This window comes from Gigantopelta aegis, chromosome 9 (assembly GCF_016097555.1).
Source record: "Gigantopelta aegis isolate Gae_Host chromosome 9, Gae_host_genome, whole genome shotgun sequence".
Classification (NCBI taxonomy): Eukaryota; Metazoa; Mollusca; class Gastropoda; order Neomphalida; family Peltospiridae; genus Gigantopelta; species Gigantopelta aegis.
The window spans coordinates 26,023,089-26,051,071 of record NC_054707.1 but is presented as its reverse complement, the minus strand read 5'-3'; the positions used below and the strand labels follow the sequence as shown (position 1 = coordinate 26,051,071).

The following is a 27,983-nucleotide window of genomic DNA, read 5'->3' as shown; positions in this document are numbered from 1 at the left end:
CTATACTGGCAGGACTGATGGAGTGGCTGGCTAAAAGAAACAAGTAGTGCAGCTGTCTCACCAATTAAAAATATATTTCTGGTTATACAAATGTATTTAGAATCTGAGCCAGCTGCACGAGTCAGGCAAAATCAAGAGGAAAACAATATTTGTTATGCTGCTCAGATAATACTACAGTCTGGTTTCACTATCTGTCATGTAAGTGTTAGATGCACGGACACAGGATCAGTGTATTTGTAGAAATATAAAACTGTTTATCCAAATGTTCTTAAAGGTTAACTCTATAATAAAATAAAGTGAAAACAAGACTAAATATGTTTGTCAAGTTGTAGTCAAATATCTGGAAATAACGTTATGGGGTTTTTTTTAATTTCCAATAAAGGCTTTTTCAATTTAATAAAAAACCATTTAACATTATATGTTACAACCGCTTTTCAAAAGGAAAAAAAGACAAAGAGTTAACTCTTTTCTGAATAATAATGTAGATAGTATGGTTTCTCTTGAATAATAATGTAAATAGTATGGTTTCTCTTGAATAATAATGTAGATAGTATGGTTTCTCTTGAATAATAATGTAGAAAGTATGGTTTATCTTGAATAATAATGTAAATAGTATGGTTTCTCTTGAATAATAATGTAGAAAGTATGGTTTCTCTTGAATAATAATGTAAATAGTATGGTTTCTCTTGAATAATAATGTAATAGTATGGTTTCTCTTGAATAATAATGTAAATAGTGTGGTTTCTCTTGAATAATAATGTAAATAGTGTGGTTTCTCTTGAATAATAATGTAAATAGTATGGTTTCTCTGGAATAATAATGTAAATAGTATGGTTTCTCTTGAATAATAATGTAAATAGTATGGTTTCTCTTGAATAATAATGTAGATAGTATGGTTTCTCTTGAATAATAATGTAGATAGTATGGTTTCTCTTGAATAATAATGTAGATAGTATGGTTTCTCTTGAATAATAATGTAGAAAGTATGGTTTCTCTGGAATAATAATGTAAATAGTATGGTTTCTCTTGAATAATAATGTAAATAGTATGGTTTCTCTTGAATAATAATGTAGAAAGTATGGTTTCTCTTGAATAATAATGTAAATAGTAATAATAATGTAAATAGTGTGGTTTCTCTTGAATAATAATGTAAATAGTATGGTTTCTCTTGAATAATAATGTAAATAGTATGGTTTCTCTTGAATAATAATGTAAATAGTGTGGTTTCTCTTGAATAATAATGTAGATAGTGTGGTTTCTCTTGAATAATAATGTAGATAGTGTGGTTTCTCTTGAATAATAATGTAGATAGTGTGGTTTCTCTTGAATAATAATGTAGATAGTATGGTTTCTCTTGAATAATAATGTAGATAGTATGGTTTCTCTGGAATAATAATGTAGATAGTGTGGTTTCTCTTGAATAATAATGTAAATAGTGTGGTTTCTCTTGAATAATAATGTAAATAGTGTGGTTTCTCTTGAATAATAATGTAAATAGTATGGTTTCTCTTGAATAATAATGTAGATAGTATGGTTTCTCTTGAATAATAATGTAGATAGTATGGTTTCTCTTGAATAATAATGTAAATAGTATGGTTTCTCTGGAATAATAATGTAAAAAGTAGGTTTCTCTTGAATAATAATGTAGATAGTGTGGTTTCTCTTGAATAATAATGTAAACAGTATGGTTTCTCTTGAATAATAATGTAGATAGTGTGGTTTCTCTGGAATAATAATGTAAAAAGTAGGTTTCTCTTGAATAATAATGTAGATAGTGTGGTTTCTCTTGAATAATAATGTAGATAGTACGATTTCTCTTGAATAATAATGTAGATAGTATGGTTTCTCTTGAATAATAATGTAGATAGTATGGTTTCTCTTGAATAATAATGTAAGACAGTATGGTTTCTCTTGAAAAAGTGATGTAATTTATATATAGTGTACGTACTGAAAACAAAAATAATCATCCTTGTGTTTGGATAAAGTTTGGAATGTTTACCATAGGTATTTTGTAAGTTGCTTTGTACACACAAAAATGGTCAGGCCCTTAGGAATAATGTGAGGGTCACAATCTCACACATGCCATACTTTTATCTCTGTTTAAATAGAGTAGGACAAAAACATTTACATTTTATTTTTCTCTCGTCTTATTACATGTATCTTGTTTTAGTCTGGAATGACCAGACTCTTTGTTTTAATCTGGGATGACCAGACTCTTTGTTTTAATCTGGGATGACCAGACTCTTTGTTTTAATCTGGGATGACAAGACTTGTTTTAGTCTGGGATGACCAGACTCTTTGTTTTAGTCTGGGATGACAAGACTCTTGTTTTAGTCTGGGATGACCAGACTCTTTGTTTTAGTCTGGGATGACCAGACTCTTTGTTTTAATCTGGGATGACAAGACTTGTTTTAGTCTGGGATGACCAGACTCTTTGTTTTAATCTGGGATGACCAGACTCTTTGTTTTAATCTGGGATGACAAGACTTGTTTTAGTCTGGGATGACCAGACTCTTTGTTTTAGTCTGGGATGACAAGACTCTTGTTTTAGTCTGGGACGACAAGACTCTTGTTTTAGTTTGGGATGACAAGACTTGTTTTAGTCTCTGGACCGGCCTCGGTGGCGTCGTGGCAGGCCATCGGTCTACAGGCTGGTATGTACTGGGTTCGGATCCCAGTCGAGGCATGGGATTTTTAATCCAGATACCGACTCCAAACCCTGAGTGAGTGCTCCGCAAGGCTCAATGGGTAGGTGTAAACCACTTGCACCGACCAGTGATCCATAACTGGTTCAACAAAGGCTATGGTTTGTGTTATCCTGTCTGTGGGAAGCGCAAATAAAAGATCCCTTGCTGCCTGTCGTAAAAAGAGTAGCCTATGTGGCGACAGCGGGTTTCCTCTAAAACACAGTGTCAGAATGACCATATGTTTGACGTCCAATAGCCGATGATAAGATAAAAAATCAATGTGCTCCAGTGGCGTCGTTAAATAAAACAAACTTTTTTTGTTTTAGTCTGGGACGACAAGACATACTTTCCACACTACTTGCTACTTTTTCTGACCTGGTGTTGCAGGAGGTAGGATGATATGAAGATATTCACTGTCTCCCCCAGAATCCATCAACCAACTGTGAAAAAAGTTTTGTAGACTCAACAGATCTGAAAAAAAGAAGGTATTTTAATTTTAAAATTTATTCCAGACATACATCCAATAAATAAAAAATGGACTACAGCTGAAATCATGAGTTACATGTAGAACAGACCTTAATCATATTAAACCACCATTTGATTTTGTTTTGTTTTTTAAATGTCAGTGGTTCAGTATATATTCTGTATTGTTTGGTCATTTAATTGAACGTAAACTTAATTATATATAAAAAATATAAAATATAGAAACAGACCTTACTGATGTTTCCAGACTAATATCAAACAAGTGATTAATAAAATGTATATCCCTATTTAACTGAAGCTTTTCATACACAATAAAAGGTAAATGAAAATGTGACTATATCACCACAATAATTTACAACTGTCCATTAACAAACAAACATTTTTTTTTAAATCCAGAAAATAACGCAAAACAAAATAAATTTCTGGTCTCTGGTCAGCAACTTTTTTGTTTAATTTCTCACATTATGATGTTGATTTTTGTCGGGCTTTTTTTTTTAACCATTAAGACATAAAAACTGCATCTGAAGCCAAAATGAAATCACTCTGATTTCGATATCAAATAAACCCACCTTCTGTGCAATTCATTCTTTTTTCTTCGTTTTTTAAAAAGGGAAAAAAAAAAGAAGCTGAATTGCAGCATCAATTCTGGAACTTTAGTCTGACAAGAGACAGACTTGTTTTTGGGTTGGGTTTTTTTAGGGGGCCTAATATAAAAATTACAGGAAATATGGATATTACAAATACAGTCAAACCTGGGTTAAGTACATGTAGCTGTCTAAGAGATTATCAAAATGTAGCTTCTTAGTTAATATACAGTTGATTTGGAAAGCTACTCAGTTCAGACAGTTGGTTGCTTAAATGCAGGTCGATGTGTATTACGTTACCAGGTAAATGTTATGGGACAACACAAACATGTATTATTAACACATTTGGCAGTTTAATACTGATTAATTTATAACATGTTATACACTCTGGATGAACTGTTATGGTTGCACGCCACCAGTAATTATTTGATGCAGATCGATAAGCATTCCCAGTCTAGAGCTCGTCGCGGTTAGACGTGTTTGCGAACACTGCACGTGCTTTAGCAGCTCGACTTGGGAATCCTTCACTTTTGTAGATTTTGTCAGCGAAGTGAAGTTTTCTACTGGGATGTATGCACCCATTGGAACTGACTGAACGCTGGAACGCTTCTCGTTTCGACAGTCTGCACCACCAGGTTGGATTCTTTTTTAGCGAGATTTCTTTCCTCCAGGTCATTTCTCCGTCTGACTATGTTGACTTGTTTTTTTTGTGACTCGTATGACGGCCATTCTGCAGAACACTACGGTTCTTCGCGTTTAGTCTCTACATGTCCGAGCCTGTCCTAGCAGCACTGGACGATTGACTGCCCCACTCTAAGAACAAATAGGAAGCGGGGTCAGCCCCTACTACTCTTTTCTAGACTTTACTTTGTTTTATTGTGATACCATCTCGTATCCTCCGGAGTCGGGCCCGTCCGCACCACTATACCAACCTATGACAACTGGACTACCCTAATCTGATTCTCTCTCTCGTTCAGACGGATCCGGCTTCTCAAGATCTGTATTTCAGCACAGCACTACACCTTTGTCAATCTAGGGGTTTTCTTGACGGGATGCAACCCATTTCGTCCCTACAAGCTGTGCACCCTAACGGCCTTAACGAGGCCACTCACATGGACATATAGATCGGACTTTAAACTTTTAGACCTTCGTTCAAAAGTTTGTTGAAATTACTTTCTTTTTTTAATATTATTAAATAGTCCGATCTTCTCTTCTTTCTCTTATTTATTTTTGGACTGTCCTTCTAAAATGCTCCAAATTATATAAATATTCGACCGAGCAGTCAATTCTGCCCATTTTCAACCCCCCCCCCCCCCCCCCCTCCATCCCGAGTCAGGCCACCGATCTTATCTAATTTCTTTTTGACCACTCGATCTAATCTAGTGACCAAATTTAATGAGTAGAATTTTCTTTATTAATTATATTAGAGATGCGCATCAAAATTTTAAAGGCCCACTATTTAATTTTTGGATGTAAATTTCAAAATTGTCCGCTTATTTTTTTTCTGTCCCGGGACAAGCCCCTGACTATCCAGAGACAGGCCCCAGGACGGACATGCTCGAAACTCTAGTGGTATATGAGCATGTAAAAATTATTCGTACTCGCAGATCGATACAATTTTTATGTTAGAAAACACAACATTGAGAGGGTCACGTGACTACTTGTTTGAAGGAATGCTCTCCTTAATAACTAGTTCAAAAAATCTACCTAAGTTGACCACAAACATTTTCAGTTAGCTGCCCTCATGACAGAGCACTGCCTCGTGTTGCTGTTATACATATGGCAGTATACTACTTGTACAGTTGTTATCACATATTATAACAAGTAATTTCAAACCAGTGGGTTATTTAAATACTACAGAGGTCAACCTACAAATAATCACCAAACAAAGATTTCAAAATGTATATCAGAGTGTTTTATTATTATTTTATTTTTTACGAGGAACTATTTCCTAAACTGGACTATTTGAAGCTGCTACAACAAGTAATGGCATGACAAATGCTACTTGGCTGTTTAATCGAGGTGCCACTTTAGCAGATTTGACTGTACAAGTTTCCTATGAGCAGGACATACCAGCATCAAGTGCCACTGAATCGACAAGCTCACCAAGAGGACTGCAAGCAGTGTGTGTAGATTCCAAACTGACGGGACTCGGTTCTAACCCATCCAATGCTTCGTCCACTGACACCGAAGTGATGGTTACACCAACAATGCGCTGAGTACAAGATTTAAACAACTTTAACACTTAATAACTGCATAAAAAAACACACAACAAAATTCACTGTGCATAATGTAAATATTATGCTTCATTATTAGCAATGTTTTTCTGGGGTCTTTTTGTTGGGTTTTTTTTTTTTGGGGGGGGGGGGGGGGGGGGGGGTGGCCTGAAATCAAAGTTGTGGAAAACAAGTTGTGAATGTGCTGAATTATCAATACAATTTATAAAAATTAAATCCTGGTTTTTATTATGAATTTGTACTGAATCATGAAGTCATCCTATTCTATTCCATACTAATCTACAGACTTCATAATCATAACACTTCAGCTTTTGGGGCTATCAACAAAATTACATACCCAGGCTTTCTCTAAGAAAATAATTTGAGGGTACATAATAAAAGTAAAACAGATCATAAGTGTCCTTATATAGAGGATAATAAACAAGTTACCAGTTATTATCAAATTTATGTCCCGAGTGAAATAATTTTCATTTGTCACAAGCTTTAGCGAGTGAATGAAAATTATTTCACATGGGACATAAATATGATAATAACTGGTACAGAGTTTGTTATTCTATTTATTATCCAGCTATTTTTTCTCTAAAGGCCTTTAATTTTCGATATACAGGGGACAATATTTCGAAATCTGAGGTAATCGGAAGTCGGTTCACATGGTTTTTACCTAGGTAACCAATTGTTTGGTTACGTTAATTATATTTGCATAATCTGTGCATTAACTGATCAGTTACCTCAAAGTTATATTGAAATTATATTTTAAATACATAATTTTTAGCTCAAACATAAAGTTAAAACAATATACAAAAGAAAACATTTTATAAAACAGATTCTTCAATGCTTGTTAAAGTTAACAATATTGTAAAACGACTAAATAACAGTCCCAGTACTGAAACAAAATGGATACACTGCCAGATTCCTTTTCTCATTTTGTGGTGGCCAAGTTTCACTTTATCAATGATACTTCTATACTACAGTGACGTTCTAAATGTTTGTTTTTTAAAGCTCATTAAGCGATGTTAGTATTTTTCAACTTTTGTGACACATCTGGATTCCTGTTTACGTTAAAACCATTTTCAACATTTCTAAAATATCATGTCTAATATATATGTTTTAGAGATAAAATAGCAGGAGATAATTTAGGTGCCCCCAGCGGTCTGTGCACATTTCTTTAAAACTTTTGGCTTGACTCTATACTGAGCTTTTAGACAAGTCACAAGTTGCAATATAAAAAAATGGAAAGAAATGTTTTATTTAACGACGCACTCAACACATTTTATTTACGGTTATATGGTGTCGGACATATGGTTAAAGGAAACATGTCACGTGACCTATATTTGGCACCAACCATGTACAATTAATTATAAATTGAAACACCTAAAAAAAAAAATATTTAAAAATTAATTACTTAAAATATCTCCATAAAAAAAACACCCAAATACGAGCTCTTAGCGGAAATTGCCGATCTTTAATGAGCAGGGCAATCACGAGGTCCGTGACGTCAGAGACGCGTCGCTTGATCTGAAGCCTTTTACACTTAAAAGCATTAGTCCGTACCACTCATAAAGAATCTAAGACTTGCACAGCTTACCAAAACAATGAGTGTTCGTTCGCAAAACGTTTTGCCGTATCAATTTAAGCTGTTAGTAAATGAAGAAAGACACACATTTACTTACAACAGTGATACTGAAGAAAAAACGGATAGCGAGTCGGAGGGTGGAGAAACCGATGGTGCCAGACCAGACCGGTCGACCAAGTTACAGCCCGGAGCCCGAAAGTAACCCGGAGACAAAACCAAAACTCGGATGCTAATGATGTATTTAAATATGTAAAAAATATAAATGTAGGACAAACATTTTTTTTTTTTTTTTTTAAATATCACATTTTTCATGTTCGGGCTGTACATAATGAAATCTGTATGCACAGTGTAAACAAACAATATAATTTACAAGGCGCTTTCATTAAAGTTAAACTGACTTGTAAAAGAACATAAATGACTGGAAAGTATAATCAACTTTTTAACTAAATATTTTTCAATTTGCATAACGAAATGTGGTTATAGTATTTTTCTCTCTTAAAAAAAAGGAGCATATTATTAGTCCTATTGGTAGGGTGCATTAGAGTAAAAACGACCACTCACGATACCCATGTGATAATTTTCTTTTCTTTGATACTACGTAATTGGTCAGTTTTGTAATTTTAGATGGTAAAGTCTACTTAATCAAGGGTTTTACAGCATTATTTACAGTAATGAAGCAGGGCGGCTGATAATGTCCATTAACATTGTACTATAGTCGCGACAGGTTACGCCACAATACCCTGTGATCTTAAAAAACGGGCAAATATTTTGTACGTATGTCTAGACAGTGGTAATCACTTACCTGGTCGATACCCTGCAACATACACCTGCCAATGAGGAATCACTTGTGCAGGCCACGGAAAGAAAGGACCAATTAACTAAAACAACACTCCGATTCTCAAGTCAGCCCGTGGATGAAACATAATAGTTATTTCGACACCGACAGTAGTGGTTTATTTTGTATTGAACTTCGTGTTACTTTGGGGCTTCGGGCAATGAGGAACGTTTTTGTGACGTACTCCGCCCGAAGATTAAAATCATTATTTAATTTGTTTTTTGGGGGTTTTTTTTAAACATATTTAAATACATCGTACTGAGATGTATCCTCATGCCAAATCCTATGTTTGTATATGCCATATTTAATTAATTATTGACGATTCCTTCTTCAGACCGTGAATACAGATTTTGTTATGTAGGCCTAACATGAAAAATCTCTTCTTTTTAAAAAAATAAATAAAAATAAAATTAAAATCTACATTTTTGTTTTAACATGTATAAATACATCATGCTGAGGTGTATCTTTGTGCCAAATATGTACAATGTACACCTCGGCATTCGCAACAGAGTACTGTTTTTGTCTCTGGGTAACGTTCGGGCTCCGGGCTGTAAATACTAAAATAGGCTGACACCAAAGTACTATGCGGTGTTGGTGTCCAATCTTTTGTTTTGCGATAAAATACACGCATCTTTCTTCGGATACAATCCTTTGAAAAACCGTAAAAAGACAATCCCGATTGTTTAAACTGTTTATTTTTACAGCCCCTTACTCCATATATAAACAGTTAACAACAATGGAAAAGTACAGCGGCTCTGACGTCACTTCCCTTTTTTCCAAACGCTCACGAATAAATATGCATAAATCCTACTTTGATACTGATTGGCGTAATTTCTTCATTTTAAGTTAACTACTACGCGTATTTTATTGTTATAAACTTATTTGTATATTATTTTTATATCATTCTGCTTTTAAAATGAGCTATAATATGGTCTCGTGACATGTTTCCTTTAAGGACCACACAGATATTGAGAGAAAAAAACCACTGTTGCCACTTCATGGGCTACTCTTTTCGATTAGCAGCCAGGGATCTTTTATATGCACCATCCCACAGACAGGGTAGTACATACCACAGCCTTTGATATACCAGTTGTGGTGCACTGGCTGGAACGAGAAATAGCCTAATGGGCCCACCGACGGGGATCGATCCCAGACTGACCACTGGGCTACATCCCACTCCTTGCAATATAACGTCGTCTACTTGTTTGCTGCGCATCAAGTATCTAAACATCAGTTTAAAACATTTGTCAGAATAGTAGTAAAACTTTAGGGTCTCGAAATTACAGTACTCAACTGTATAGTAAACTGTATAGTCAATATCTGTGTGGTCCGTAACCATATGTCCGACGCCATATAACCGTAAATAAAATGTGTTGAGTGCGTCGTTAAATAAACTCTTTTTTTTTTCCTTTCTTACTATAATTTTTCTAAAACTTATAAAAATGTGTCCATTAATTTTCAAGATTTTATGACACATAAGTTTACCCTTTGTACCCTCTGGTAGAAACCCTGATACCATAACTCAAACTTTGGCATTTTAAACACACCTGCTAGCTCACCCTTCCTCCATGCAACACAATGCTCATCAAAACGTCTCCTTGCTTTTTCTGTCTTGACATAATTTGACCAATATTATTGGATATTCTGTTTGTACTGGTAATAAAATTTAATATCTGTGAAAACAATTACCTGTTAAAGAACTATAAACAGCAACGAGCAGCTGAATTTTACTTTATGAATAAAAATGAGACACGTTCCATGTTGTTTTTAATTCGCAAATCAGTTTCCTTTATGTTTTATATACATGTTTATCATCCATTATAAGCTTTTGTAGGAGATATCGCCATGCAATTTGACACTATAATTTGTGATATCTCCTGCGATATTCTCCTAGGAGATAGATCGCTTCTTGTAATCTTGATTGGTCAAATTTTGATAACAAGACATTATTTGTTACGTCACTGTGTATGTTTCAGCGATAAACCTATCATTAGTGATGTCGCAAATGAAAAGAATGATAAATGGATGATAAAAAGAATACCACCACCCCCTCCCCACCCCCGTGTCTTGTGATAGCAAGCCTCGGTTTTCATACTTTTATCAACTCATGCTGATAATAGAAGATTGTCTTGTGATATCATAATTTATCAGCACGAGGTTGATAAAAAGTTTAAAATCCAAGGCTTGCCGAGGATTTTTATACTTTTTCAATGAGTGCTGATAAGTTATGATATTACAAGACACTAGGGGAGTATTCTTTTTATCATCCATTATCATTCTTTTCATTTGTGACAATTGTAAATAATGTCAGTAATGTGGGTTGAATGTCACTATATTTGGCAGTGGTAGACTCGTTAACTAGCAGAACGACAGTGGCGTGATGTCACTAATGATAGGTTTAGTGCTGAAACATACACAGTGACGTAAAAAATAATTTCATTATTAAAATTTGACCAATCAAGATTATAAGAAGCGATATCTCCTAGGAGAATATCACAGGAGATATTGCAAATTATAGTGCCAGCAATATCTCCTACAAAAGCCTTTAATGGATGATAAATTGTGATATATATCACAAGACACTCAGGGAGTATCCTCTATATATTTTGATAAATATTTGCCAAGCTGCAATGGCAGTGGTAACTGGCACTCGGTATTCGATGCTTTATTTACAAATCATACTAATAATATTTTGGTTACTCTGTAACTGGAACAGCTAGCCAGTTTAAGACATTTAGACCAGTCAAAATTTCCCAAATGTTGTTTAAAAAGATGAGAAATTTTGACTATTAGAACTGTAACATGTTCAGGAGTTTGAATGCTCACATGTAATTGAATTAATTTACATAACAATGAGTCAATCCTGAGCACTTGATCACAATACTAGGTCAGTGTGGCAATCGTCGACCTTCAGTCTTTGGCGAATGATTCCAATTGTCTGAATTCTGTTCCTTTCCTAAAAATATTAGTAGTATAAAAGCGCAGCAAACAACAAAGCTGCAGGGTTCTGATAAATGAAAATTATTTTTTGACATCGGAAATATGATTCTTATATGCAGTTTTTATGATCAAAATGGTGCTGTTCCAAAGATTTAATCGTTTATATAGTTGACACACTGACCAGAAAGTGTTGTTATCTTTTATGTGTCCCAGGGAACACAATGTCTAAATTTGGAGGTCCAAATGTTGACAATTTTGTGTGTTCTGTAAACCCCTGCTTTAACAGTAGAGGGTTGTAATACAAGCTTTTCATCAAGAATCAAGGGCAGGAAACACTTTTTGAGAAGCACTAAAATGAGAAATTTTGGAAAAATCACTGTATTCTACACAGAAATCAAATTGACATATAAAAACTTTACAAGTTAAAAGTCATTACAGAAAGATTAAATCAAATTGCATGGCTATAAATGTATGCATCTGAAAGACTATGACTCTATATGAAGATCAATTGATGCCAAATATCATTATGGGAGCAATCCATAAAAGAATTCCACCATTGTAGAGAACCTGAAATGCAATAAAAGCTGCCAATTCAATTTACAGTGTACATTGTGTGACCTTTACTTTGTGGAATAGTTTTCAACACATGTACTTGTGAAAAACACTTTCATGAAGAAAAGGAAAATTAGATACGAAGAAAACAGTTTTAACCCCAAAACTAACAGATGAAATGAAAGGTAATTGACAGCATTAAGCTAGCAGAGCTACGTGTCGATTCTTCTGCGATGATTAGTAACAACAAAAATAGAATTAGTTAAACAGTCACCCAAAGGAGTATTAAAAGATAGCCTCTTAACACTGGTTGCTGCTTAGTATCGGTCAAATTGAATTTGATGATTACAGAGAACAATCAAGTCGCCTCTTAAAACAGAATTTGCTGAGGTGTTGCTACATAAATATTTCTTTTCTTTCCTAAAATAGGTTTCCGGCCTTGGACAGAATTAACTCTCTCGTAAACTCAGAGGTTGTGTCCACAACAGACATGCTTGAACAGTTCTCTGATGGAAGCATTCCAGATATTACCCACACTCACACTTGGAAGTATGTGATTGCATATAAACTTGAATGTAATTTTTATAGTCTGGTTACTGAAAAAAAAAAAAGGTCACATGACATAAGCCCGACTCAACTTGTTTCCTTAATTCAAACTATATTTTCAATGTACATATTTAGGGGGTAACTACATGTATGTTGTATTTGACCATTTGTGGATGTTAATACTGATTTTACTTTCGCAAATTGAGTTTTACCAGCAATGCAAAATGGAGACGGTAAAACGGATATCCCCATTCTAATTCAAAAAATCCATTTAAAAAGATTTTTTAAATTTAAATAATAAATTGTTTGGAAAGAATGCAGCATTAACAAAAACCTAGTCACTTCTATTGTGTCTGTCTTATACAATATACATTTTAACATATAATACATCTATTGAACCTAAATTCAGTTTTGTATTTTATTGTGCTTTAATAATAACAATGCCAACCATTATTAATGATTTCACTTATTCCAAAACTCATCATAACAAGTGGTGCTCGATAACAAAGATTAACAATTTGGCATAGTTGCCGTTATTTACTTTGTATATTAGAAAATATTGTATGGAAAAATAGAAGCCTCCAATACAGGCTGTCTTAGAGCATCGCAAAGACAATTACAGAAGCCTATAGGCTTTTTTCTAGGATTTATGGTAATATCTTCTTATATAGAAAATACTACATGATGGGCCATTAGATTCCATTTATTTTACAACAGCTTGGTTTAAAATGTATCTAACGAGTGAAAGCGAGTTGGATACATTTTTAAACAATGAGTTGTAAGATAAATGGTATCTAACAGACAAAAATGTACATGTAGTATTCTGTTTCTTACATATCCTCAAAAACCAGTTTTTAAGCAAATTTTAACATCTTTTTCGACTAAAGGTTATTTTACAGCGCTTGTGCTTGTAGCTAATTTACACGTCACAGACAAATGATTGTCAGGTTAACTATACGTCACAGTGTAATCGATTTCAACTGTGCTGTTTTTTCATTTGATGTATGGCATTGGTGACCTGGTCATCATCTAGGAGCAGCCAGTCGTATATGTCTGGCAATTGTTAACACATGTACGTACATGTGTTAACAAGTATGTTTTATCAAAAGTAACAAATGATGTTCTCATTAAGGTGTGTAAGAAATGAATTTTAGCCATATTCATTATGGTTACATGCCAATTCATTGGTTCCCTAATACACACAGACTGTAACCACTAATCCACTGTCTTAGACAGCAGACTGTGTGCCCAAGGCAGTGTGCTTGAACCGTAACTGAATATAAGCATGAAAATCGAGTTAAAATGAAAATAATTTAATATGCCATTAAAAGGATATTGACTGTCACAGGCAACAGCCCATAACATCTTAATAACTTAAGTAAAATCAATGAAGTAACTATTGGGATCATAATGTTCACAATAGGTACTTACAAGCAGCTGAGTTTTCCTGAACACACTCGTGAGTGTGATAATGTTTCTTTGAATCTGACACTTTCAGCTGATATTGTTAATAAGAATATAAACAGGTTTTCTTTAGTGTACATATTTGTAATGTACTTCTGAAATAATCAATTAAATATTGAAATTACAATGTTTGTAGATCAACATACTTAATATACTTTTGTGTTCACTCATCAGAAACTGTATGGAAGAAATGTTCATTAATCCCTTAAGAATTGTGAAAATATTAACCATTTATTTCCCATGGGAGAAGAGTAATTTTCTACCTTCCATGCCTTTTAAAATAATGCATTTTATATCTTAATAATGGATCTTAACAATAGTTTCAGACCTTGACAGGAAAGACTTTTTTATTACCTAGATTTGCTACTTTAATGTAATTTTGAACAATATAATAGAAATTTGATTCTTTTTTTGTATTTCAAAAAACGTTTTCTAATTCTATATTTTACTTGTTTGTAAATATTTAATTATCCCAAATAAAGTTAAATTCTATTTTATGCAAAATTTGTTTTAAAAATTACATTGCAGAAATAAAGGTTTGTATAAGAAATAATGATTTTGGTGTGTTTATCATCAGGAATATTAAACTGCATTCTACAATGACAGGTGCGGGATGTAGCTCAGTGGTACAGTGCTCCCCGGATGCACGATCAATTTAGGATCGATTCCCATCGGTGGGCCCATTAGGCTATTTCTCGTTCCAGCCCATGCTCCACAACTGGTTAACAAAGGCTGTGGTACATACTATCCTGTCTGTGGGATGGTGCATATAAAAGATCCCTTGCTTCTAATCGAAAAGAGTAGCCCATGAAGTGGTAACAGCAGATTTCCTCTCTCAATATCTGTGTGGTCCTTAACCATATGTCTGACGCCATATAACCGTAAATAAAATGGGTTGAGTGCGTCGTTAAATAAAACATATCCTTCCTTCCTTCCTTCAACAATGGCAATTACAGTATCTCATAAAATAAATTAAATTATATCTATTTCACATTTTTGATAAAATTTTCAAGTCGAGATATGTTTTTCATCCTCTGTGATACACTGTGTTGATAGTTTTGTGCGATGTGTACATTAATGCAGTTCAATACACTTTTTCCATGGTCTAACCATAACATATTGTTTGTTGTCTTAGGAAGAAGATTTTGTTTTTAATATTGTTTGTTGGTGCATCTACAAAATGGTGTCTTTATGAATCTGACTCATCACAGCTGTTTTCACTTTGTTTCATTTATAATTTTAGCAGTTACATGTATGTATTCATGTTGAACAGGCATTTTTCCAGAGGGTAAAATAGGTAAAACTGTGTATCCTAAAAATATATTTTGGGTACTGATGCATACCCTAACATTTTCAGATCTATATTAGTTACATCAGAGTATTTGTTGTACTTTATATATACATGACTTTGCTGAAATGACTTTTTAAATACTTGAGTACGAGCACTGGTAGGCTTCGTGGCCCATATAGGGCGTACCCTAGAATAAATCTCTGGCAGAAACCCTGTTGATCATCATTTACCTGCCGATCCCAAAGTCGATTTGTTTAATTTTTACCTCTGTAACCAGTTATTCAGTAATGTGAATTGTATTTTCTTAAGTGGCGAGAAACCTAGCTAATCAATTGTTCAGTACTGTGAATTATGTTTACACAACTGGTGAGTAATCTGATTGCAACACGTGTACCACTGCTCTGTACTACACCGATATTCAAAATGTATTTTAAAACAAATTGATTTGCAAATGATATTGTATTTTCCAAGTGTCCAAAATCAGTCTCAAAACTCTTTAAAACACTTTTTAATTCTTACTTTTAAAATGTAGCAGTTCACCATGTCACCTATTGGTGGTTCAGGTAGATTAAAACTGCAGAACCAACAGGTGAACAGGACAACAGTTTGAAATACTGTGCCCTGTTTGTCGCACACCTAATACATGTAACTGATATATTTTTTTGTGCTTGAGTGTTGTTAAACATTCATTTATACATCACCTCCAAGGTGTTCCACTCTGTTACACAAAAAGGGGTGGGACGTAGCCCAGTGGTAAAGCGCTCGCTTGATGTGTGGTTGGTTTGGGATCAATCCCCGTCGAAGGGCGCACTAGGCTATTTCTCGTTCCAGCCAGTGCACCACGATTGATATATTATTATGTGCTATCATGTCTGTGGAATGGTGCATATAAAAGATTCCTTGCAACTAATTGGAAAATGTAGCGGGTTTCCTCGTTTAGACTATATGTGAAAATTACCAAATGTTTTTCATCCAATAGCTGATGATTAATAAATCAATGTGCTCTAATGGTGTCGTTAAACAAAAACAAAACAAAACTTTGTTACACCAAAAGGTACATACAATGTATATGCCAAGATGTGCCTTCACTGCTGCTTAGCCAATGTTAGCCTAATAGGTCAGGTCAGGTCAGAGGGTTTTATGTGCACATTCAGAGCAAGATGTTTTGGTAAAGGTTTTGGGGTTGGTAGGAGAGGGGATTGCCCACGCTGGCATGTGCAAGGGAGCACAAGCAGCCCGATGGGGTTGGTAACAAGTGTGTGTGTGTCCATGTGTGTGTGCGTGCGTGTGTGCGAGAGTGCGTGTGTGTGTGTGTGTGCATGCGTGCGTGCCAGTGTTTTAATGAGTATCTTAATAATGCCAAGTTACCTTGAGGTGTTGGACCTCCATAGACATTAGGACTGATTCCAACTGCTGCTGCACGAAGCGGGACCTCTGACAGGTAAGCACGAAAATCTCCAACTGGCTGAAGTTTGTACCAACCTAAACATATTGATTTTACTGTTAGTAAATACTAATGAACATTCAGGACATTTCTTATTCTTTGTTTTTAACAAGGAAATTTTAATGAAATACAGGTAGTTCAATCAAACACAAATTTTCCTAAAAGACTGAGTTCCATTTTACAAAAGAGAAGACAAATAGCATAACAAGACTGAGTGTCTTCTCTGTAATCACTATGGTCTACTAAACTACCATGGTAAATTGAAGGTTCAATTCATATTGCCGATAATGTTAACATTTACTAAAAAAACCCTGATATAAGCAGCGTATCAACACGTCACCCAGGATGTACAGCAATAAAAATTGTGGCACCTCACATCTAATCTACCTGCAAGTAACTTGATGGTCACATACCATTTAAGAGATTTAACTAATGTTTTTAATAGCAACGTCATTTTTGCTGAAAATTGCAGTTCCATTTTTGGGAGTACCCCACATTAGTTTCAACCTCTGGTATATACTGCATAACAACTGTATAACAAATAAAAGTGTACTTATTTATTGTCAATGGATAATAGTATTTGCACAAATAATCAATGTCACATATTACTACCAATCACACCCACAGCTGCTTTTACTCTGTAAATATTTGACGGTGCACCTCGAACTTTGACACGGAACTCTCTTCTTTGGTACTATGCAACCTGAAGCCAGCAAAAAGCTACCAGTCTGTAATTCATTCAGTTAGTTTCTGTGAAGGCTTAAGTAATTTATCACAATTAAACTGAAATCTGCCTTCAATAAAGGGGTTAATTAATTGTTATTTTGGTCCAGTTTTCTCTGACAGTGACGACTGTTATGCAGCTATCTATGTTTAAGGGAAGCAGTTGACCTATTAAAGGGGGTGGGACATAGCCCAGTAGTAAAACACTCACTTGATGCGTGGTCAGTTTGGGATCGATCCCCATTAGTGGGCCCATTGGGCTATATCTTATTCCAACCAGTGAACCACAACTGCTTTATGAAAGGCTGTGGTATGTGCTATCTTGTCTGTGAGATGGTGCATATAAAAGATCCCTTGCTGCTAACGAAAAAATGTTGCAGGTTTACTCTCTAAGACTATGTCAAAATTACCAAATGTTTGACATCCAATACGTAATGATTAATAAATCAATGTGCTCTAGTGGTGTTGTTAAACAAAACAAACTTTAACTTGATCTAAATGGCCTGAATTAATATTTTCTGAAAATATACATTCAATCAATCGTTCCCCTGCGCGTGCTGTAACCTCACCGTGGTGCAGAGGTGCAGTGTCCGAGATTAAACATTTTGGGCAGTATCCCAGTTGGATACTAACATTTCAAAATATGGTATCCCACCTAAGAATTTACTATCCCACTTAAATGGAATTCATAACTAATATAACAAACTTGGAAGACACTGTTCTCGTTCCCAGTCTATTGCTACGCCGCAATCGAAATTGCGGATTTAGTGAAATTTGCAATCAAACTGAATCAGCAAAAAGATTTGTTTCATCTATTTTTGAGTAATACCGACATAAATTAATATTTACCAGTAATCAGGGCCGTAGCTAGGATTTTTTGTTCGGGGGTAGGGGGGGTGGGGGGCAACGGAGTAGTTAATAGTCTAAAACTCCTTAAACAGTCAAGAAGAGAATTTTCTTCAAGTTTCTATAATGCTTTCCGGATTTTTTCGGGGGGGGGGGGCAACTGCCCCCCTTGCCCACCCCCACCCCACCCCACCCCACCCCACCCCACCCCACCCCACCCCACCCCCGCTAGCTACAGCCGTGGTAATATATAAGTGTTTCTGAAATTACTAATGATAAACCTACCTGTATCAATTTTCTGCAGATGTGGAATCAATATCTCAAATAAAAACAAACAATAGCGGTTCCCAGTCCATTGCTATGCCGCTATTGCTCCAGTGTAGCATTAGACTGGGTAAGGAGTTGGGGGAGATATTGTTATGGCATAGGATTAGACTGAGTACAAGCTCGAAAATACTGTTACTTAACTTCAGCAGTAAATAACGACTTTCATCGTTTCAGCAAAAAATAAAAATGCAGGATTAAAAAAAAAAAACCATTATATGGTATCCTGGTGGGATACTGGGTTATTGAAGTCTGGTATTCAAAATTGAATTCTGGTATCCCCGGGATATCGGGATACCGTTAATCTCGAACACTGGGGATGTAACATTCTCTCTGAGAATAGCCAATACAGCACAAATAAATTTTGAGTAAAAGTTAGTATCTGTGATATTTGTGTTTTTGCACGGTTCTTTATACTGTGTTTTTGTTTAAATCTTGAATTGTTATATTGATGTTGATCATCACTTTATTTGTTTGCATTACCATAGTTTGACACCCAATAGCCAATGTATTTTTCGTACTGGGGTATTGTTAAACATTCATTCATTCAATGGTTCCCCAAACATACTCTATTCAACCAGTTATATAGTCGTCATATTCCACTTATTACTGATATATGTCAGAAAATATTTGTCAGCAGCTATAAATTGCAAAAATATCTTTCTCAACTTTTACCTGAAAATTTTACAAACTATCTGAAAAGGAATCCAAATCCAAATCCAAACAATTGTATCACACCAATACCCAATTAAGGTTCAGGCATCTTTTTCTTTTTTAATTATTTTTGTGCTTATACCCAATTAAGATTCAGGCATCTTTCTTTTTTTGTAATTATTTTTGTGCTCATACCCAATTAAGGTTCAGGCATCTTTTTCTTATTTAATTATTTTTGTGCTTATACCCAATTAAGGTGCAGGCATCTTTTTCTTTTTTAATTATTTTTGTGCTTATACCCAATTAAGGTTCAGGCATCTTTTTCTTTTTTAATTATTTTTGTGCTCATATCCAATTAAGGTTCAGGCAGTTACCTCGACTGTGTGTCCAGGACAGTGGGTAAGTTGTTAGTGGTTGATGAGAGAGAAGAGGGTGTAGTTGTCTTACACCTACCCACTGATCCACTGATTCGTTAAAACTCAATCTGGGTGGGAGCTGGTACCAGGCTGCGAACCCTGTACCTACCAGCCTCATGTCCCATGGCTTAACCATGACACCACCAAGGTAACAGGCATCATCAGTGACTAAGCCAAGGTGGAAGGTCAATAGCTATTCAATCATGGCTTTAAAGTCACATACCCAAGTTTCAACCAGCCCTTGAAATTAAGACTGTTTTGTGATGGCAGTCAAGTGCCATTGTTAAACTAATATTACCACAGCATTGTGACAGCAATTCAAAATTTGTAAAGAGATGTGTTTATATAATCATCTGAAGCAGATGTCAACATGATTCATTAAAATAAAAGATTACAAATAAAGTGAACGCTAACTGCCTTTTATTAAACATTTTTAAAATAATATATTAAAGGTAGGGTCAACTCAAAACAAGAGCCTTATGTGTTGGAAAGATGCATACCTGGACCACCAACTCATACTGACACTTTAACAAATGAAAAACGCGTAATTTTAGAGTTAATGAAAAAACATGATTATTCTTGCTAACTGGGGACAGCCATTTTGTTTTGTTTTTGTGATGACCGGTGGTATACATGTAGCTTGGGGCGAAGTGTCGTCAGCTCTGTCCATCACAATGTAAACAAACGCTCTAATTTACGACAAGGTGCTTTACTTTCATCAACCTGACTTGTAAAACAACATAAATGACTTGATAGTATAATAAATTATTTAACTAAATATATTTAAATTTGCATCAATATAACGAAATAGAGTTATAGTATTTTTCTTTTTTAAAAAATCCAAAGAAAAAATGCATATTATTAGGCCTATTCGTAGTGTACGTTCCAGCAAAAACGACCACTCACGATACCCAAGTGATACTTTTCTTTTCTTTGGGACGACGTAATTGGTCAGTTTTGTGATTTTAGATGGAAAAGACTACTTAATCAAGGGTTTTACGGAATTACTTACAGTAATAAAGCAGGAAGACTGATAAGTCCATTACGATTTGAGGGATATCCGTGTGGTTATCATACAATACCCTGTGATCTTAATAAAAGAGGCACGTCTTTTTAGGGTGTCTAGACACAGTGTCTGGGGACTGTCTAAATATACACCTGCCAATCAGGAACCACAGGTACAGGCCACGGAAAGAAAAGACCAATTAACCAAGAAAACACTCCGATTATTATTTCAGTACATGGATTAATTTATGTACAAAACATAATGCATTTACATGTATTTCAACACTTTGACAATGGTGGTTTATTTTGTATTGAAATATAATATATAATTGTTGCTGGCTTACTAGGATGGATATTATTACAGAACATTGCGATGCATTTGCAATAATCAGGTATGTTTTGTTTATTCAGTTCCAAGACTAATTCCTGACATGATGCGTTAGGTATTACGTAACCACCAGCTTGCCAGAGGGTGTATTCAATGGGATGGTACAAAATGGCTGCGCCTGTTATATATAATAGCCGTCACATTTAACCGTTTTATTAATTAACTATACAATTATACTTGTTGATATTAAGCAATAATGTGCATTATATATCGTTGAATATGCATACCAGGCCAAATGCCTTAATTGTCCCCTCCTTTAACTATATTACTATAATATAACTAAATCAACACTATCAAAATATATATGTCTATCATTTGTATGATAAAGAAAAGGAAAGCTATATTTGTAACAACAATGTTTGGTGTGTTAACATGTGGCTACAGTATTTCAACACTTGGTCTGAGAACCCACAGCCACCACATAGGCTATTTATAGCAAACACAAACATGGGGGCCAAATTTACAAAGCCTGTTTATATCTTATACGCGTGCAACTACATACATTTACAATGTTTAAACATTTTCGGACAGACTGGACAACCCATTTCAAAGCCTTTGATGTTCTAGTAGTTTGAACCAGGCACAAACCTGAAGGGTCAACCTACAATGTAGAATGATCTAACTTATGATCCATCACATCTCAGGCAAACACTCGACCATTAAGCTACACTTTGCCCCTTGTTCATTATCAGTGGGCCTATTGAGCTATTTTTTGTCCAAGCCAGTGCACCACGACTGGTATATCAAAGTCTGTGGTATGTGATATCCTGTCTGTGGGATGGTGCATATAAACGATCCCTTGCTATTATTGAAAAAATGTAGCGGGTTTCCTCTCTAAGACCAAATTACGAAATGTTTGACATCCAATAACCGATGATTAATACCCGGTACATCAAGGTGTCATTCAACAAAACAAACTTCCTTTTTCTCATTATTGTGAATGGTTCCTAAATGACTACCAATACCTGTGAAATAGTGTTTTGTTGTCTTCTGTATTGTTCACTGGCAGCATGAACACCCAAACTAAAAGACACATCATCACGTCTAGGAGGCCGACTCATATCACCGACAGACTTTTTTAAATGACTCAAGGCATTCTGGATTCGCACCAAGTTCGACTTCACATACGATAATGGAAGTATGCACTAAAACAAAGGAACAATTTGGATAATGTAATTATATATAGTATAATACTGTGCAAAGGATTATTGAGGAAAACTAATGACTGTTTACTTAACTTTAATTTCTGGTTGTATTAGAGAAGTACTGTAGTACATCATACATGGGTGGGCTGGGCTGTAGTGGGAATCATGGAAGGTAGACCTGGGTTGATGTACTGGGACTATAGTGCTGTCCTGGAATTGACCACATGGGGGGGGGGGGGGGGGGTGATCAGGCATGAGACACCATTATTTTATGACTGATGGGTCTGCATATTTTCCCCTGTAGATGCATGTATCTAGCTTAAAAAGAATTTATTTTGTGCATGTTGAGTATTTAAAAAATATATCTTACTCCTCTCTCCAGAATCAATTCTGAAAAAGCCTTTAGAAAAAAATTACTCAATTAACAAACAAGGAAATGGTTCCTCAAAAGAAAATACTTGTCCCAAATAAATAGTTTTTTAAATATTGATAAACCCTTCACACGAGCCAATAAAGTTTTTCGTTTAAATTCAATTTTTATGAATTTGTATATGCAGTCATAACTGGGACAGTTGTACCCATGAACATACAACAACAGTCTGAGGTTTAGAGGCCAAAGAGTTGCCAATTTAAACCTTGTAAATCTAATACTGTCCTGGGTACACACCTCAGTTCACACCTCAGTTATTATGTCCGGAATAGTGGATTAATGGTTACTTGTTACTAAGAGAGAAGCTGGTGTGGTGGCCTTATTACATATATCCCCAATGAGCTGTTAAAACTCTCTTGCTAGGAGCCCGAACCAGGATGCACCATTTGGTGTGTCATTACTTATTACATATATCCCCAATGAGCTGTTAAAACTCTCTTGCTAGGAGCCCGAACCAGGATGCACCATTTGGTGTGTCATTACTTATTACATATATCCCCAATGAGCTGTTAAAACTCTCTTGCTAGGAGCCCGAACCAGGATGCACCATTTGGTGTGTCATTACTTATTACATATATCCCCAATGAGCTGTTAAAACTCTCTTGCTAGGAGCCCGAACCAGGATGCACCATTTGGTGTGCAATGAGTCATTACTTGTTAAAACTCTCTTGCTAGGAGCCCGAACCAGGATGCACCATTTGGTGTGTCATTACTTATTACATATATCCCCAATGAGCTGTTAAAACTCTCTTGCTAGGAGCCCGAACCAGGATGCACCATTTGGTGTGTCATTACTTATTACATATATCCCCAATGAGCTGTTAAAACTCTCTTGCTAGGAGCCCGAACCAGGATGCACCATTTGGTGTGTCATTACTTATTACATATATCCCCAATGAGCTGTTAAAACTCTCTTGCTAGGAGCCCGAACCAGGATGCACCATTTGGTGTGTCATTACTTATTACATATATCCCCAATGAGCTGTTAAAACTCTCTTGCTAGGAGCCCGAACCAGGATGCACCATTTGGTGTGTCATTACTTATTACATATATCCCCAATGAGCTGTTAAAACTCTCTTGCTAGGAGCCCGAACCAGGATGCACCATTTGGTGTGTCATTACTTATTACATATATCCCCAATGAGATGTTAAAACTCTCTTGCTAGGAGCCCGAACCAGGATGCACCATTTGGTGTGTCATTACTTATTACATATATCCCCAATCCCCAATGAGCTGTTAAAACTCTCTTGCTAGGAGCCCGAACCAGGATGCACCATTTGGTGTGTCATTACTTATTACATATATCCCCAATGAGCTGTTAAATCCCCAATGAGATGTTAAAACTCTCTTGCTAGGAGCCCGAACCAGGATGCACCATTTGGTGTGTCATTACTTATTACATATATCCCCAATGAGATGTTAAAACTCTCTTGCTATGCAGCCCGAACCAGGATGCACCATTTGGTGTGTCATTACTTATTACATATATCCCCAATGAGATGTTAAAACTCTCTTGCTAGGAGCCCGAACCAGGATGCACCATTTGGTGTGTCATTACTTATTACATATATCCCCAATGAGCTGTTAAAACTCTCTTGCTAGGAGCTTGAACCAGGATGCACCATTTGGTGTGTCATTACTTATTACATATATCCCCAATGAGCTGTTAAAACTTGCTAAGAGCTTGAACCAGGATGCACCATTTGGTGTGTCATTACTTATTACATATATCCCCAATGAGATGTTAAAACTCTCATGAACCAGGATGCACCATTTGGTGTGTCATTACTTACATATATCCCCATATGTTAAAACTCTCTTGCTCCCCAATGAGCTGTTAAAACTCTCTTGCTAGGAGCTTGAACCAGGATGCACCATTTGGTGTGTCATTACTTATTACATATATCCCCAATGAGATGTTAAAACTCTCTTGCTAGGAGCTTGAACCAGGATGCACCATTTGGTGTGTCATTACTTATTACATATATCCCCAATGAGATGTTAAAACTCTCTTGCTAGGAGCCTGAACCAGGATGCACCATTTGGTGTGTCATTACTTGTAGCAGCTTAATATAGTCCAGTTTAGGAAATAGTTCCTCATTAAAAAATACTACAAAATTCTGATATGCTTTTTGAAATCTTTCTTTGATGACTACACGTTGGTTGACCTCTGTAGTATTTAAATAACCCATTGGCTTGAAGTTATTTGGTATATGTTGTACTAACTGATAACAAATGTGCAAGTGGTATGGTGCCACTTGTATAACAGCAACACAAGGGAGTGGTCAGGCATAGAGGCCGTTAACTGAAAAAAATTGTGGTCGACCTGTTGATTTTTTACACAGTACTTTTCAGTTGAGAGCACTCCCTAAAATTAATAGTCATATGACCCTCTCGATAGTGTTGTATTTTTCACAGAATATATTTTGACATAGAAATTGTATTGAACTGCATAGGGTAATTAATGGTGGTGTGTAACCGCCTAGTGCAGCTGAACTATATATAATATTATTAATGTAATATGTAGCCTCATAACCGTATACATACCTCCACTACATCTGTGAGAAGGAAGATACTAATGTATGGGATCTGAGATGGTCCGGCTATATTGCAGGCAAGAGAAAAGAGATTCTCCAAGGCTTCACAAATGATGTCACACAAGACATCATCAAATGGGGAACTTGCATCAATCAGTAAGGCACGAGCTATAATTGTCAAGTAATGAGTAAGGAATAAAGTACATTTATTATAATTCATTCAAGGAACAGCTACAATTAACAAACAATCAAAATCGGAGTCAAAATTATAAACAATGTACGAGCTAAAATGTACAAAAGAGAACAAGATGGAGATCCTATAGCTCAGTGTATTATAAATTTATAATCATAAAATATCCAACAACAAATTCATACTGTAGATCATATACAGAGATAAAACAGCCTATCACAAATAAAATAGTTTTGTTTTGTTTAACGACACCACTAGAACACATTAATTCATTAATCATCGGTTATTGGATGTCACACATTTGGTAGTTTTGATAGATAGTCTTAGAGAGGAAACCTGCTACGTATTTCCATTAGTTTTGATAGATAGTCTTAGAGAGGAAACCTGCTACGTATTTCCATTAGTTTTGATAGATAGTCTTAGAGAGGAAACCTGTTACGTATTTCCATTAGTTTTGATAGATAGTCTTAGAGAGGAAACCTGCTACGTATTTCATTAGTTTTGATAGATAGTCTTAGAGAGGAAACCTGCTACGTATTTCCATTAGTTTTGATAGTCTTAGAGAGGAAACCTGCTACGTATTTCCATTAGTTTTGATAGATAGTCTTAGAGAGGAAACCTGCTACGTATTTCCATTAGTAGCAAGGATCATTTATATGTACCAGGTCGGGACGTAGCCCAGTGGTAAAACTTGATAAGTGGTCAGGTCTAGGATCTATCCTTGTCGGTAGGCCCATCTGCATTGGCCTATTTCTCGTTCCAGCCAGTACACCACGACTGGTATATCAAAGGTATGTGCTATACTGTCTGTAGGATGGTGCATAAAAAAGATCCCTTGCTACTAATTAATGGACAAGTGTAGCAAGTTTCCTCTCTAAGACTATATATAAAAATTACCAAATGTTTGCCATCCAATAGCCGTTAAAGAAAACAAACTTTATATACACCATCCCGCAGACAAGATGGCACATACCAGCCTTTGATATGCCAGTTGTGGTGCACTGGCTGGAACAACAGGGGTCGATATAGAACCAACTGCACTTCAAGCGAGCACTTTACCACTGGGCTTTATCCCACCCCCATCACAAATACAGTCAATATGTGTACTCTCGCTTGAAATTATGGCTACAGGCCTAAATTCATCAAAATTATAAATGTGTTGGCTAATATATACTACATAATTACTGAAAATATATATGACATATGTTACATGTAACTACGCCAAAACAATAATAATCCACATACTGACTTAGTAAATCGTGACATTGTCTAGTTACACCAATCTGATCTGTAAAAAGACATATAGCAAATCAAATAACAATGTAATGAAGCCTCATGTCCAGATCTTATACGACAAGTGTAAGTGATAAACACTTTGCTTTCATCAGCCTGACTTCATTCTGTCATTATCCATCCAGAAAAATACATGTTGCCTTGTAAAAATAGTAGTGGTAATTTGTTTAATACACAGTCACAGATTGAACAATACAATTATTATCTTAGCCTATGAACTGTTGTAGCATCATTTTAGTACCCTGCAGTAGTCCTATTAATACTTACATGTATTTCTTATGCATACAATAAATATTTTAAAACTCAGTTTAATTTGTGCTAAAATATTATTGTCCCCTGCGCGTGCTGTAACCTTACTGTGGTGCAGGGGTGTAACATTCTCTTTGAGAATGGCCAATACAGCACAAATCCCCTTGTTTTCTTCGAAATACAATTAAAATGTTGAATAATAGTCAGTATCTATCTGTGATATTTGTATTTTTGCACAGTTCTTTACACTGTGTTTTTATTTAAATCTTGAATTTTTATATTGATGTTGATCATCACTTTATTTGTTTGCATTACCATAGTTTGACACCCAATAGCCGATGTATTTTTCGTGCTGGGGTGTCGTTTTGTTTCATTCATTCATTCATTCAAAATATTATTGTTACTTCATCATAATTTTGTTATGAATACTAAACTACATCAGGGGTGGGGAAAAATACAATTATCAATCAGTCCCATGTGACATCATCACTAGGCTACCCGGGGTTGGGGTTGGGGAATTAAGAAAAAGGAATAATTTTTTTTTTTAATTAATAATATACATGTAAGCATAACTAACATTTAAAAGGTGATATTTGCCAAATAGTGTAAAACAACTGATCATCATGGTGGCATTTCACCGTTTGTATGTTTTTATCTTGAATCATGAATGGAACAATAAACATCAAAACATGAAGAAAAGAAAAACAAACATTTTTATTTATATTGGATTTCTTTTATAAAAATTTTTTATTTCAGTTGGTATGGGCTTAGAAGTTAATCAATTGTTTTTATATGAATTTTAACTTTATTCATTATGAAGTTGCATGCCAATTTGTCGGTTTCCTTTTGACGTAAACGGACTACATAGGGTGTGCACATGGTTATTATTCAACAAAGAACATTCAAGTTTTGATTTTGGCTGTGCAGTTAAATTTCAATGTGATAATTGTAGGGCTAGTTGAATTTGAGAAGGGCAGTATGATTTTTCTTCAACTGGCCCTGCTGGTGACCATGGTTTTCATGTTAATTTTCAACCCTAATGAACATATTAATATCCATGTAAAGTGATTAGCGTCAACATCATTGCTGGAAGAGGCCAGGGAGTAATCAGTTTTTCAGCTGTCTTACCCAGCGTTTATTGGAGG

General features: G+C 35.4%; 1 protein-coding gene and 1 long non-coding RNA gene across 7 annotated transcripts in view; one reads left to right on the top strand and one right to left on the bottom strand.

Annotated features, from left to right (window-relative positions):
• Window positions 1-27,983, bottom strand: part of LOC121382296 (meiosis 1 arrest protein-like) — a 61,332-nt gene that overhangs the window by 22,800 nt on the left and 10,549 nt on the right. For 4 of the 5 annotated variants that reach the window (XR_005959144.1, XR_005959145.1, XM_041511867.1 and 1 more), the window contains exons 3-7: window positions 25,117-25,274; window positions 21,958-22,137; window positions 16,561-16,674; window positions 5,828-5,969; window positions 3,063-3,158 (exon numbers count right to left, since the gene is read on the bottom strand). Coding sequence is in view for 3 of the 5 variants with exons in the window: in XM_041511867.1 (XP_041367801.1) it covers window positions 3,063-3,158; window positions 5,828-5,969; window positions 16,561-16,674; window positions 21,958-22,137; window positions 25,117-25,274 (690 nt within the window). In the remaining 2 variants the exon portion in view is untranslated. The remainder of the gene's footprint in view (window positions 1-3,062; window positions 3,159-5,827; window positions 5,970-16,560; window positions 16,675-21,957; window positions 22,138-25,116; window positions 25,275-27,983) is intronic. The other variant, XM_041511868.1, reaches the window with a different exon arrangement.
• LOC121382298 lies at window positions 110-12,841 on the top strand. 2 transcript variants are annotated; one of them, XR_005959147.1, is made up of 3 exons: window positions 110-198; window positions 3,014-3,172; window positions 12,321-12,841. It is a non-coding gene; the product is annotated as an uncharacterized LOC121382298 (long non-coding RNA). The 2 variants fall into 2 exon arrangements; XR_005959148.1 differs by lacking the exon at window positions 12,321-12,841 and adding an exon at window positions 5,696-5,830.